Source organism: Orycteropus afer, unplaced genomic scaffold, assembly GCF_000298275.1.
Source record: "Orycteropus afer afer isolate SDZICR_OR568_19922 unplaced genomic scaffold, OryAfe1.0 scaffold00585, whole genome shotgun sequence".
Lineage (NCBI taxonomy): Eukaryota > Metazoa > Chordata > Mammalia > Tubulidentata > Orycteropodidae > Orycteropus > Orycteropus afer.
The window spans coordinates 589,683-605,100 of NW_006922172.1; the positions used below are offsets into that span (position 1 = coordinate 589,683).

The window sequence follows — 15,418 nt, forward strand, 5'->3', positions numbered from 1 at the left end:
GAGACCAGAAGAACTAGATGGTACCTGGCTACTCATGCCAACCACTCAGAAAGGGATCAACATTAAAGATCCTGGACAGCATGGGAGGAAAAATGTGGAACAAAATTAAAAAACACAAAAATGACCAGAATTACTGGTCGGATAGAGACCGGTGGAACCTCTGAGACTATGGCCCTGGGTTAACCTTCAGGCTTGGAAATGGACTCACTTCATGGATTGACTCTCAACCCAATGCAGAAAGACCTACAAGCATAACACCTACCCTAGAGAGATGCACCCACTTACCCTAGGAAGATGCATTCCTTTGATCAGTCAGCCATGAGACATTAGAAGGGCAGCATTCACATAGAGGGAAAGCTGGACAGACAGGAATGCATAGACAAGAAGGGCACAGGGAAGGGGCAGTCACAGGGAGGAGAGTGGATGAGAGTTTTTTATTGTTGGGGATTGTAATCAAGGCCATGAAATCAAATAGGCATGAACCATTGACAGTAAAATGAATCTGCTTTGTAAATTTGTACCCAAATCACAATTTAAAATAATAATAATAAAAACAACAGGGATTATCCTGGGCAAATCTGGATGTATGGTCACCTTTTCTCTGAAATTACTGTACTTTCCTTCATCATTGCATTCCATAAAAGACTACAGGCCCTGAGAGATAATGTGATTTGTCCAAGGTCATGTGGCTGTTTTGCTGCTCATTATCACTCTCTCAGAGTGAAAGTGAACCTTGTAAGGAATGAGGTGCTCTGGAACTGCTGCATGTTTGCATCCCCCCCATCAGCTCTGGGGTTAACCTTGAAATTCATGTATCTTAAGAGGGCAAGGCTTGATCTGTGTCTAAATAAAATTCCCTCCAGGAAGCAGTCTTGGCAAGGCAGCTCCCAAAACTAACCTTTGCCAAAGAACCCTTTAAATGTATTTTCTACTCCTTCCTCCGGCTGTATTCTGGGGGTGGTGGAGGAAATAGACATCCACAAGTATCATATTTGACATCCTCAGACACTGTTCCACCTCCTGTCTCAAATTCAAGTGCATCACTCAAAGCCATAAAAGCAGTGCTCATAGAGATAAGAGATGACCAGAAAGTGGCGTAGTGCCTAAGGCATATTTGAGTGCTAACCAGAAGGCTGGCAGTTCAAACTCTCCTCGGAAGGAAAACTGGGCAATCTACTTCCTTGGAGATATTGCCTCAGAAACCCAAGGAGGGGTCGCTATGAGTCGGATTTGACTCAAAGGCAGTGAGTGAGTGAGTAAGAACTAGTAAACTTGATAGAGTCTATAAGATCAGTTTATAAGACCAGTTTGCAGCAAATAGACTGCCAGGGGGAGAGACATGCTCCTTACACACAGCATGTATCTTAAGTGTTGATTTGATATACAGGTACAAATAGTTGTTAACCATCCATATTTACAACATGTTAAATATATATACCTGTGCCAAAAGTGCTGTCTTAGCACAAACCCATTTTCTTCTCCTATGAGCCTCAAATTCACCATGAGGGTCCTTCCCAGAAGTACTCTTTCTGAGTACTTTTAAAATGTCAGTGATCCCTGGGAAGGAAAAGGCAGTTTCTTGGGAACTGTTATAGGAATACCAGTAGCCATCAAGTCAGCTTCAACTCATGGCAACCCCATGTACATCAGAGTACAACTGTGCTCCATAGGGTTTCCAGTGGCTGATTTTTCAGAAATAGATCACCAGGCCTCTTTTCTGAGGTGCCTCTGGGAAGACTCAGACATCCAACCTATTAGTTAACAGTCCAGCACATTAACTGTTTGCATCACCCAGGTACTCCAGTTTATAGGAATAAATAACAATAATGTTAAGGGCATGAGCAATCAGTAGGAAAATGTGGGAGTTAGAAAAGGTGTACTAGTAAGCAGGGAGAGAGGGATAATAGGATGGAGGAGAATGGAGAACCAAATCAGGGGAGAACAGTAAGGACTCCTAGGCTTACTTTACAGTTTTGCTGCAAGCCAGTTTCTTTCATAATTTTTTTAAAAAAGATATGATATTAAAAAGATATTTGTTGGCCATAAAGACTTTTTTTTTTTTTCATTTTAGAATTCCACAATCTCTATTCAGGGACTTAGTTTTCCCTATTAAAAAGCTGGCATTTTCCTTGGCCAGTTGGGTTCAGAAGGATTCATTATATCTTCTGTTTTTGTGTATGTTTGAAATTTTCAGCAATAAGAATTAAGTAAAGAAAGATTCTTTTTTTTTTTTTAAATGTAAAGAAACCAAGTTCTTGGTACTATCTCTTCAAAACGTATTAGGCTGAAGCTGTGTGGAACTATAATCTTAGAGAACATTACTGTAAAGTATGACATTACAGGTTAGAAGAATCTCTAATCTACACTCTTGCCTCTCAGAGTCTCATTTTCTAGCTCCAGAAAAGAATCAACTCAGATACTTAGGCATCCTAAACTGTGGCTTCTTTTGGAACAGAGTCAGACATACCAGCAGTGAATTCCAAAGACATGCCCTTAATAGCATGTGACATTTAAGAACTTTAGCTGGCTTTTCCTGTGGGTTCTTTCCCCCTATTCTGGTATTTCTTTTGGACTAAGCAACTGCTACAGCTTGACTTGGAGAAAGGCTCTAAGTGTCAATGTTTATCATGCTGCACAACTTATTTCTAACTATACTAGTTTAGAAATTAAAAATTCACAGATATGCACACACTTCTATTAGGGCAGCAGGTTTTTGATAAGTGAAAAATTAAGAATACTGATTCAGATTCAGCTCTGCGTTGTTGAATTGACTAGCGTCTCACAAATCATAGCAAACCATAAACCAAACCAGTTGCTGTCAAGTCCATTCTGAATCCTGGCAACTCCATGTGTATTAGAGTAGAACTGTGCTCCAAAGAGGTTTCAATGACTGATTTTTTTTGAAGTAGATCTCCAGGCCTTTCTTCTGAGGTGCCTCTAGGTAGACTTGAACCTCCCATGTTATGATTAGTGGCTGAGTACTTAACCATGTAAACCACCCAGTGACTCCCAAAAACCACAGAAGAAAGCAACAAATATAGAAGAAGTTTAGTGGTTAAAAACATGACCTGTAGAGTGAAGCAGCCTGGATCTGAGGCTCAGTTCCACCATCTCCAGGCCAAAACATACAGTACAATATTTAGCATCTCCATATTGTATACAAATTGTGGAATAAAACTATGTCCCTATAATTTTTGCAAAATTCTATTTGCATTTTCCAATTACCACTTCCTCACCTCAACTGAAAGTTATTCAACTTCGTTAATTAAAAAATGTGGCTAATAATACTTATCTCTTGAAAATGTTGTCAAAATAAAATAAAAATAATGATTAAAACAGAATCTGGAAATTCTCAATAAATTGTTCCTTCTCTGACTTAAGCAGTGAATGCTTTAGGATGCTGGGAATGACATACCAAATCCCATCCCCTCTTTATTTTTATTACTGGCAAAAATACATTATCACTTTTACTCTCATTGGAATTCTTTGTGGTTTTATATTATACTGAAAAATATTTAAGCATTCTTGCATTATCCAAAATTTAACATAAAAGGGCTAAATATTCAGTAAAATAATCAATCATCTTATATTTCATAAAATTACAATATTGGAATAGAAATTTTACAGTGTGGAAATGTAAAACACATGGTTTATACTTTTCTAACTAATATCTCTCCCAATATCACAGCCCCAACTTTCCCCCTTGTTTGGCCATGAAAAACAAACAAACAGATGTGGTTTTATCAGAAAAGAAAAATTGTACCCTCTGTGGGTAATATCTAAGCTGATTATAATTTTGTATAATGTCTTTTACCAGTTTCATGACTGATACTCTTTCACACATAAAACACCTATAATTAAAAAAAAAAAAAGCCTAACACGCCTAAATGAGGACGATCATTCATTTTACTTGCCTTAATTTTATAAATGATAAAATAGAAAAAGAAAAATCTATATTGAGTTAATCCTGTATTTGGTATGTTAAAATGAGTCAAATCCTACTCTTTGCAGTTCTTTCAAATTTCAAAACAATCTTCCTGAATAAAGCCTATCATTGGTTGTTCAACTGCACAAGGATTTTGTCACAGATTTGACCACAACATCATAAATAATTTCTTACAGCTTTTCACTTCCTTTTGAAACTATAACCTGTCACATGAGCTAAAAGATTCCACAATGCTAAATCCCTGGGACTCTCTTCCAGCAACTAAAGCACCAATTCCAGTGCCAGATTCAAGCTTACTGACAAAGTTCCAAGGGAAATCGTGAGATTTCTCCAGAAGGGAAATCAAAGACATCTTGACAATTTAAGTGGCTTCAACCTCTTCCATCTTTCTACTTATGTTTTAATCCTGAGACGCACGGCTTCCATTCACTTAACAGCACTGTTTCCTCTACGTGTTCTCCATTCTTAGCTTATCTCAGTGCTTCCTCCTCACTAATTCCTATACCTAAATTCCCATATCTAAATCTCTAGCCTTTTTGCAAATTTAAATCTATACAATATATTTGCAAAAATACAAATTTAAATGGATTTGGGATTTATTAATTGGGTGAAGGCTTTCAATTTTTTTTGGGGAAAAAACAGTCAAATTTAGGTTACCAGAAATTTTTCTTAAGTATGATGACACAATTTATTATAATTTACCTATATCTACATGCATGGATGTTTAAAAAATTTCCAAAGCTCTAAATTCCATTTTTTAATAGCACCTTGTCTCCAATGGTTCAGTTGTATTTTTTTTTTTATTTTTGTTTTTTAGTAATATTTTATTGTTTTAGGTGAAAGTTTGCACAGCAAATTAGGTTCTCTTTTAAACAATTTTATACAAATTGTTCTGTGTCACTGAGTACAATTATTACAATGTGTCAGCATGTTCATTATTTCCATTGTGTTTGTTCTGTTTCTAATGTTTGAGCTTCCCTCTTCCTCCTTGCCTTCTCATCTTTGCTTTTGGGTAAATGTTAAATGTGAATTTTCCCTACTTATAAATATTTACAGTGTAACAGTGTATGCTTCTCCTCATAGGCAGCAGCTTCCAATCTTGTATATCATGCATCTCTTAAGTCTTGTAGTGTTATCTCTCTGTTTAATTTTCTTTCAAAAATATTACCATGAGGTACATCATGGCTCTCAAGTGCAGCAAAACCAGTGCTAGTATAGCAGTAGCAAAAGGCAAAGGAGAAGTATCAATTTGGAAGTGAAACAAAAGGTTATAAAACTACATGAAGGTGGAAAATCAGTAAATTCTCATGATTTAGGCATGTCTGTTTGCTAAATGTATAATGTGGTATTCACATAACATCCAAATTACGTAACATCCTATTTCACAGAATGTATTATGGAGGTTAAGTGAGGCTTACATGTATGTGTGTGTGTGTCATGTATGTATGTGTATATATATAATATACAAATACACACACGCACATACATAGATATATAATTTTTAAAAATAAGCAAGTAAAAGCTTGAGTTAGAGTCAATAAATTCATAGCTCTAGGAGCTCTGGAATAAAGAATGCCAAAAATTTTTAATGGTACTAAATCCTTTACAGGAGCTCTGGTAGCATAGTGGCTAAGGCACTTGACTGCTAAGCAGAAGGCTGGCGGTTCAAACCCACCAGCCACTCCTCGGAAGGCAGGTTGGGCATTCCTACTTCCGTAGTGATACTGCCTCGGAAACCCAAGGAGGGGTCGCTATGAGTCGGGGCCGACTCGATGGCAAACAACAACAACAACAAAAAAATCCTTTACAGAAATATGATTCATAACTCATTCACTCAACAGATGGGTGCAGACTCTGCAGGCACAGTGGGGGCACCAAGGGCTACAGAGAACAGAGCTGCTCATAGCCCTCATAGGGCAGACAAAGACAGTCCCAAGTGAAACAGGTTCTGAGAGGGCAGACATGGGATGCCATGGGGCTATCAAGGAGGAACCTTAAAAGTTGGGAGACTCCCTCCCAAGCTCAGCAGAGAAGGTAGGTGCTGCATATAATGCAGAGGAGCTAGGAAAACGCAGTGAGGACACTCAGCAGGGTCAGATCTCAGAGAACCTGAGTGGTAAATAGACTGGGCATCACTCAGGCAGGGCCTCACACACCACTTGAAGATGTCTGAGTGCTCTCATGAACCACAGATGGACTTTAAACAGGAAAATATGATGACCAAGTTTTGATAAAGATCACTCTTACCAGCATCATGGAGAAAAGCCTAGAAGAGTGAGAAAACAGGAGGCTTTACTATTGCCTAGGCAGGAATGCAGAGGGACTGAAGGTAGTAGCACATAAAAACAGGGTCCAGAGGAAAGGGGGATGCCACAGAAGTTGGTGACTGTTTGGTTGTGCTGTGGGAAGTAGGAGGAGTCATCAAAGATGATGCCCAGGTTTCTGGCTTGGGATCCTGGGTGGGAGGTGTTGCCATTCACCAAGATAGAGAATGTAGCATAGAAGGGATACTTTGGGAATATTTTCCAATTCCTTCTACCAGCCTAGTTGAATTGGATTCACCTCCTCTGGCTTCTCACTGACTCTTTCTGTATCTCGAACTAGGCTGTGAGCCCTGTAAAGGTCAGGGTAGTTATCCACTCAATTCTCCATCCTTGATGCATTGTTGTTAGTTGCTGTTGAGTCGGCTCTGACTCATGTTGACTCCATGTACAATTGAACAAAACATTGTCCAGCTTGTGCCATCTTCATTGTCCTTGGTATGCTGGAGTCCATTGTTGTGGCCACTGAGTACTGTGATTTCCTTCCAACCTAGAACATTCATCTTCCAGCATTATATCAGATATTCTGTTGTGACTCATAGGGTATCCATTGGCTAATTTTCAGAAGTAGATCGCCAAGCCTAGTCTGTCTTAGTTTGGAAGCTCCGCTGAAACTTGTCCACCATAGGTGACCCTGCTGGTATGCGAATTTCTGTGGCATACCTTCCAGTGTCATAGCAACCTGCAAGCCACCACTTACAGATCAACTAACAGACAGAGGAGCAGGGCTGCCCTTGATCCTAGCTGGACCATAACAAATGTTTGCCAAATGAATAAAAGAATGAATGATCATGCTTGTGCTCCATTTATATATAGTATTGTTCCTCAATGGGAGCTCTGGTAGCGTAGTGCCTAAGGCACTTGACTGCTAACCAGAAGGTTGGCGGTTCAAACCCATTAGCCACTCCTCGGAAGGAAGATGGGGCAATCTACTTCCGTAGTGATACTGCCTCAGAAACCCAAGGAGGGGTCGCTATGAGTCGGGGCCGACTCGATGGCACATAACAACAACAACAACATTGTTCCTCAATAGGACTGCATGTAAAAATATCATCTAATTTCTTATCTAGAAAACTGTGTGAAGTGGGAAGTATGTGTGTATACATGTGCTTAGACAGATAACTGTTGGTATGAAAAATTTTCCTCAGACTCCTTTAGAAAGATCAAATTTTTGTACAGGTACTCAGTATTTTCCTTCCTTTAAAATTTGTCTAGCACAGTTAACAAGCTCTGCCCTAATCATTGCTTTTTGTAAGAATCAGTACCGTTCCCAGGGAAACGACGGTACAAATTCTGACTGTCCTCCAACGTATTCCATGTTAACTTCTCTGCTCATCATGGTAGCTCCCCCACCCACTCCAGAACTACGCTTTTTCTGTAGGTGTCTCCCAGCTGCAGCAATTGACTGCAGAGCTTTGACAATTTTCTGATGTTGCATTAATTAAGTTCTCCCACACACCCTGAAAATCTTATTTGGGGCTCAAGTTTCTTGATGAATTTGGCAAGACGGTTAGAGCAGACCCCAGGACACCTCACACTGGCCAAGAGAGGATGGAAATACAAAGAGTGATGTTTCCACCTACAAACTTCTGCACCCATGATTCACCACAGCAAACCAGGAACATGTTTGTAAGAGTCTTTCCAGGTGCAGAGGTTTCTTAGGGCTCCTACAAGAACCTCTCTCCCACTATGACCCAATTTTCCTTTATACTTCTCTCCACCAACAACTTTTTCCCCAACATCAAAGACTATCTGAGACTCCACCTCTCACTCCAGAGAAACCACCTTGAGAACACCAAAACAGTGGCTCATTTCCCTGCGCTGAATAATGACACATTCTATAAATATTTACCGTTATCTAAACATAATCTACTAGAAGATAAACAGACTTTCCTCATTAGTTTGTTTATTATTTGTCAATTTCACTGTCTCAACTTTTAAGCCCAGGAACTCTAATGGTGAGGCCTCATGTCTGCTTAATTGGATTTATAAAGTAGCCTACAATGGAACAACATGTCGTTATTTAATACCTTTTATAATCCCTCCTGATCACTCCCAAATGGATGCCTTCCTCAGCATTCCTTTTGTTACCCCATACTTCTAATCCTCATCACTTTATGTGTGTAGTCCCATAGGGGGATTTGAAAATCCTGAGTGCCCCAACCTCAGGTCCTAACCCACTCCAATTTATTCTGTAAACAAATGCTATTTTAAACAAGGCTCTTCCTAGCTCAAAAACCTCCAGAGCTCTGCACTGTTGACAGAATAAAGTGCACATGCCCCCTTGCATCCAAAATACCAAACCAAACTCACTGCCATCGAGTCTATTCCACCTCATCGTGAACCCCCATTGGGTTTCCAAGGCTGTAAATCTTTATGGAAGCAGATCACCCCATCTTTCTTCCACAGAGCAGATGGTGGGTTAAAATCATCAACCTTTTGGTTAGCAGTCAAATGCCTTAACAACGACACCATCAGAGCTCCTTTCCCCTTGGCATCGAAGGCCCTCTATAACCTGGCCCCATTTTATCTATCCCACTTTCTCTCCAAATTTGAATATGAATCTTTAACTTCGATTAAGTCCTTTCTTCTTCACACTTCCTAAAACACATCATGAGCAGTAATGTCATTCCAGAATATGGAACTGGGAGTCGGAAGACCTGAATTCTGTCTGGCCATCTTTACTACTTTCTCATCCCACAGTCTTAATTCTCAGAGTTTATTTCCTCCTCTTTTTATCAGAGATGAAATATTTTGCAGGGAGGATGATGGGGTCCCATGAAATAAGGTTAAGTAAACACTTTATTATTTTTATATTATACTTCATTATTATTATTACCATTACCTTAAAATATCACACCCTCCCCCCTCCAAATCACACACACACAGCAGGAATTTTATTCTATTTCTCTAACCAGGAATATTCTGTATCTCTCTTCTCTCCACACAATCTGTATTTAATTATTACTCAAAGTCCAACTCAATTTTTACTCTCTTGTAAACTATGTCCTATTACTCTCTATCCACAGTGATTTTCCTTATTTGACCTCCTATCATTTTTATTCTTTATACAACAGCATTCCAGCCATTACTATCAAACAATTTCTTATGTTCTAAGTGTTCAGGTGTATAAATCCTATCTTTAAAAAATACTGTACATGAAATTCACCAAGGACCAAATCTTGTGTTTCATTCTCTCTCACAAATCCAAGCATAGCGTTGATTGCTATGAAATTAAACTTACAAAATAAACAAACACTTGCTGCAAAAGGATATTAATAATATTTGAACATTTAGAGATCATTTTAGAGTTGACAAAGCCCTTTCAATATCAATCAGTTCAAACACTGGATCTTGACAAAACCCTGTGAAATAAGGCAGAAAAAAAGTTGCTGTGGCGTCGACTCTGACTGAGGGTGCTCCCCTGTGTGTTACCATAGAACTGTGCTCCATCATGTTTTCAATGGTTGATTTTGGGGAGGAAGATTGCCAGGACTCTCTTCCTAGGTGCCTCCGGGTAGACTCAAACTTCCATCCTTCCAATTAGCAGCTCATCATGTTAACCATTTGTAGCATCCAGGGATTTCAAGCTAAGAATGGCAGATGTCACATACCTTTATCTTTCAGATTTAGAAATTGAGGCTCAAAAGTTTCTGTGGCTTGACTGGAGTCACAAGGAGATTACCAAGTAGAGCTGAGATTCCTGTGGGTCTCATAAATCTCAGAAATTTCACAAGCTTTTTGTTAAATGTTCACTATGTTGGAACAAAGGAATCAGTCAGTGCCTTTTCTCCTGGGAAAAATTCACGACATAGTATGTTTCATTATGCAGGGGAGTAGAGGCTTCATCTTGAGGCCATAATGAGTCATTGGTCTATTCAGAATACTAGTAGGGGTGACACTCTGATTCTCAGGATCTATTTAATCCAGACCCTGAAGGCATATGCTCCTGCACATGTGTCCTTCTATGCTGCCTGATTCTATAGGGTGCTCCCCCATGTGTTATCATGGAACTGTGCTCCATCATCTTTTCAATGGTTGATTTTTGGAAGGTAGATAGCCAGGACTCTCTTCCTAATTGAAAGGATGGTTTAGTTGCCATTGAGTCAACATCAACTCATGGCAACCCCACACGTGTCAGAGGAGCACTGTGCTTTATAGGATTTTCCAAGGCTGATTTTTTTTTTCAGAAGCAGATCATCAGGCCTTTTTTCTGAGGCATCTCTGAGTGGACTCAAACCTCCAACCATAGCAGCCTAGCACATTAATTGTTTGCATCACCCAGAGACTTAGCCTGATTTTACAGGGCAAAGTATTACCCTAGGGTAACAGAACCAATAGAAGGTTCTCCAAGGCAAATCAGCCTATCTAAGTTGTGAATAGTGATGAGTAACTTGAATTTCTTTAGAGACTATTGAAAACAATCAGAACTCTTAATATGGTATAAATGAACTACTCTCTTATGCTTGCGACAACTAGTACAAAGACTTGTTGATCATTCAACCATACGCAGACTAAGGATATAAGAACCCTTTATGTACTGAAACACGTATTCTGTGTCCTTAAAAGGTCTGTTTAGCCTCCCAGAGCAATTCAGGACAGCATGCTATGCTTATTGAGATAGTACACATATTTAGCATTGCTGCTCTGACCGGTCAGCTCCCAATTAGGCTTCAGATGACTTACATGCTGAATGTGATCCTTGGTTCCAACTGAAGATTGCTTCTAGACACCAAAGCTCTACCCACACTTCAGCAGGACACTGAAGAAAGTCTAATATAATGTGAAAATAGATATTCCTAAACTGTATGCTATATAGTTATAATAGTCCCTTTAACCTCAGTAGTAAATCCCATAATTTTAGTCTTCTTACCATGCCATTACTATTTTAAATATTATTTTTGGAACATTGTAGAAGTTTTTCTTCTACCCATGAGTTGTATGAAGTAAAGTAAAATTTTATTTATAGACAATATATAAATATCCTTATCCCTTTTAACTAAACATAACCCTGAAAGATAAAGTGAGCACTTTGAAATGCCTATACATACTCATGCTAAATCCCTCATCTTCTGGATTACTTCCACTTTTGCCTCTGCATTGTGCTACACTTTCATTAAGTCCTTCTGCAGCAAGGAATTCCACACCAGAGAGCAAGGATTACCATAGCCCATGAAACTCTCTGAACTGTGGATATAATTAGGCACCACATCCATTATAACGCTACAGACGTCATCATATGTTACCAGCATCTGTTGACAGATCTCATACCTAGCATATCACTGAAACGGCAAGTGTGGAGAAGGTAGCCCATAATAGAAACAATGGCATTTTATCCTTGGCCTGTTCCAGCGGTTTGTCTCATAGGACATAAATAGAGGCCACCACTCTGACTATACCGAGCTCACAGTTCAATATTATTTTATTGACTCAAGCAGGTTCTATACCAAAAGTAGAAACAGAGTATCTTTTGGAACTTTTCAGTCTGTGCCCTGAGGTAGTTCTCTCAGCATCTACAACATTCAGCCTATCCTAAAGGAAAAAGACTAACAAAATGTAACTAGAAAATTTTTAGCATTATTTAAAAATATAATCAGAAAGTATGTCTGTTTTTAAATAATGTACAAGTGCTATATAATTATAATGGTATATTCACAGAGGAATCCCAAAACTGAAAAAACTAAGCCATTATATCAGAAAATACTGTGAATAAATTAAAAAAGCAAGTATGTCAGAAAACTTGCCAACGTGGCTTTTGTGAACTCACACTAGCTCTATCTTGTCATTCTATGGTATTTTAAAAAATCAAAATTATTAAGAAACATTGTGATTAGACCATCACTTTCCAAAATGATAAGCATACTACTTGCCCAATTCCTTTGCTATTTTCTGCTCCTCATAAGAAAAATAACTTTAAAAAAAAAAAAAAGGTTAGGAGATTTTTAAAAATCCACAATAAATGTAGTAATCAAATTGTGTGAGAAAAATAAAGTCATTTCTTAAAAAAGCAGTATTATTAACTTCTTGCTGACTGATGACGCATCAGCTCATCCAGATGACTTGTTAACATTCCTCAGGCCATGTGTTTCCCTCATGAAAAGCCCTTTAAAATAACTGAAGATGGTTTGAAATGTTGCTTTCCTTTAGAGATTCAACCTCTATCACTCCCTTCCTCTTGTTTCTAAGAAAGGAAGGGAGGTTAGAAGCCTAAGGAAACTGAGAAGTGAAGACAGAAATGTAACTAAATTTCCAACCCACTGCCATCCAGTGGGATCCTATTCATAGTGACCCCTCCTTGGGTTTCCAAGGCAGTATCACTACAGAAGTAGATTGCCCAACCTTCCTTCTGAGGAGTGGCTGGTGGGTTTGAACTGCCAGCCTTCTGGTTAGCAGTCAAATGCCTTGGGCACTACGCCACCAGAGCTCCTGTAACTAAATTAGAGCTTTAAAAAAGTAATAAATATGATTTTAACAGATCATAGACAAAAGAGAAAGAAATCTTAATATAAAAATGTTGTTTTTAGGTGCCATCAAGTCAGTTCCTACTTATAGTGACCCTATATAAAAAAGAATGAAACTCTGCCTGTTCCTGAGCCACCCTCAAATCTTTGCCATGCTTTAGCTCACTGTTGCAACCACTGTGTCAGTCCATCTCATTGAGGGTCTTTCTCATTTTTGCTAACCTTCTACTTCACCAAACATGATATCCTTTTCCTGGACTGGTCCCTCCTGATAACATGGCCAAAGTAAGAGAAATCTAATACTTATCCAAATATTGTTGTTTGTTGTTATGTGCTGTCGAGTCAGACCTGACTCATAGCGACCCCTCCTTGGGTTTCTGAGGCAGTATCACTATCTTTGGCAGAGAATGCTGAAAGTACCATGGACTGCTAAAAGAACTAACAGATCTGTCCTGGAGGAAGTGCAGCCAGAATGCTCCTTGGAAGCAAGAATGGCCAGACTTCTTCTCACCTATTTTGGTCATGTTGTAAGAAGGGACCATTCCCTGGAGAAGGATGTCATGCTTGGTAGGGTGGAGGGTCGACGAAAGAGGGGGAGGCCTTCAACTAGATGGATTGACATGGTGGCTGCAATGATGGGCTCAAGTAAAGCAGGGATTGTGGGGCTGGCGCGAGATCAGGCAGTGTTTCGTTCTGCTGTGCATGGGGTCGCTATGAGTCGGAAATGACTCGACGGCACTTAACAACAACAACAACATCATTATCGAAGTAGATTGCCCCATCTTCCTTCCGATATCCAAATATGGGACCCCTTTATTTACTGCTACCACTATCAGTTGGGAGGGAAGTACAGGATATATTCATTTTCCATCATCATAGATCCACTCACCATATTGTTGTTGTTGTTATTTGCCATAGAGTCGGCCCCAACTCATAGCGACCCCTCCTTGGGTTTCCAAGGCTGTATCACTATGGAAGTAGGATTGCCCTTCCTTCCGAGGATGGCTGGTGGGTTTGAACCGCCAGCCTTCTGGTTAGCAGTCAAGTGCCTTAGGCACTATGCTACCAGAGCTCCTATTCACCATTTACTATCATGTAATCACCCCCAGTGACAGCTACACAGGACTCTTTCCACTTACACATATGGTCAACACAAGTTATCCAATAAAAATTAGCTCTGTAGGAGGTAAACCACTTTGCTCTACTACCAGAAAAATAGGGAAAAAAAACCTCATAGAGGCACTTTGGTTTTGCCATGACACTGTGTACAAGATTGGGTTAGCAGGTCTCTCCTGGGAACTTGACCCAGCCAGGCTAAGCACTCAATCAAACAGGAGGCAGTATTAGCCTCCCAATGAGCATTCTTGCTTGTCCTAGCCAAGGGGATCAAGAAGAAACCTTGAAATGGTGGAATGTTCCATTGGACTCCGGAAGTGTGCCAACCAGGATGGACAGGGAGTTTTTAGACTTGGCTGACTCCCTTGTCCCTGTGTGCTTACCTCAATTAACTATAAATAGAGTGTGAAATAATTATAAGTTTATCAGTAAGTACCTCCTATTCTTACAGCATCCTTCCCTAAGGAAGCCCAAACATTTAATAAATGATTTTAAATTACTCTTGGGAGCAGCCCTACGAAAATCGTAACAAAGCTGATGCTAACTTGATTGCTTTTATACTATTTTATGAACACAATGGTGCCAGAAGAGTATGATACTGTGGCCAAGGTCATCAGACTCAAGAGGTCAGGGGCAGACCCGAGATTCTCTCAGATTCTGGTCTAATGCGAGCTGATCTGAGAACAAAAATAACATATATCACTTTTTTTTTTGTTTGTTTTGTTTTGTAACTCTATTCCACACACACACACACACACACTCACACTCATGCAGGACACCCAGCTTCATGCCTGTCCCTGGACGTGTCATCCCTAATGGAGTTTCTCACTCGGGCTACTCTGACAAGGGACAACACACCCCTACATAATCAACCCTCTCAGACCACAGTCAGCGATGCCCACCCAGCGGGAGCTCGGTTAAGGGACAGAGACACAGTGACATAGGGCGCGCGTGCTCGAGGACGGCGGCCCCAGTCCCCTTGCTGACCTTCCTTTGCTGCTTCTCCCAGGCCGGGTCCAAGAGTAGGTCGCGGTCCCATTCCTCCTCTTGGATCATGTACTCGTCATCATCATAGACGTAGTTGTACTGCACGCTGGACTCGATCTGGTTCATGATGCTGGCTGGCCGGGATTCGGACACGCGCACGGACTAACAGACCGACGGACTGAGACACAGCCCGGCAAACGGAGGTCGGCGGGCAGGGGGCTGTGTTCCAGGAGAAGCCGCAGAGCTGGGGAGAAGCGATAGCTGCGGGAGCTGGCGGGAGGGCGGGCGCAGAGTCACCTTCGCGCGGGATCCTTTGAGGACAGCACTCCAGGGCGCTGGGTCTCGGGTGAAGCACCAGCTCGGGCTGCGAGCAACCGTGGCGCGGCTTAATAGCCCCGCTACTGTCACGTGGCCCGACAGCCCGCGCCCCACGCCTGCCCCACCCGCCCCTAAGGCCGACCGCACCTTGCTGCTCCGGCAGCCCGCTCAGGCTGCGCCTGCCTAGCTGTTCACCGCCCAGCCCCAGCCCCCCAACATACACACACGTCGAGCCTCCGCAGCTGGCGGCTCCGAGCCACGTGCAGGCG

At 40.7% G+C, this 15,418-nt stretch overlaps 1 protein-coding gene across 1 annotated transcript in view; it reads right to left on the reverse strand.

Annotated features, from left to right (window-relative positions):
• Nucleotides 1-14,957, reverse strand: part of ACTN2 (actinin alpha 2) — a 131,817-nt gene extending 116,860 nt beyond the window's left edge. The window contains exon 1 of the mRNA XM_007956230.1: nt 14,832-14,957. Coding sequence (XP_007954421.1) covers nt 14,832-14,957 — 126 coding nt within the window. The remainder of the gene's footprint in view (nt 1-14,831) is intronic.
• Between the last annotated feature and the right edge of the window lie 461 nt (nt 14,958-15,418).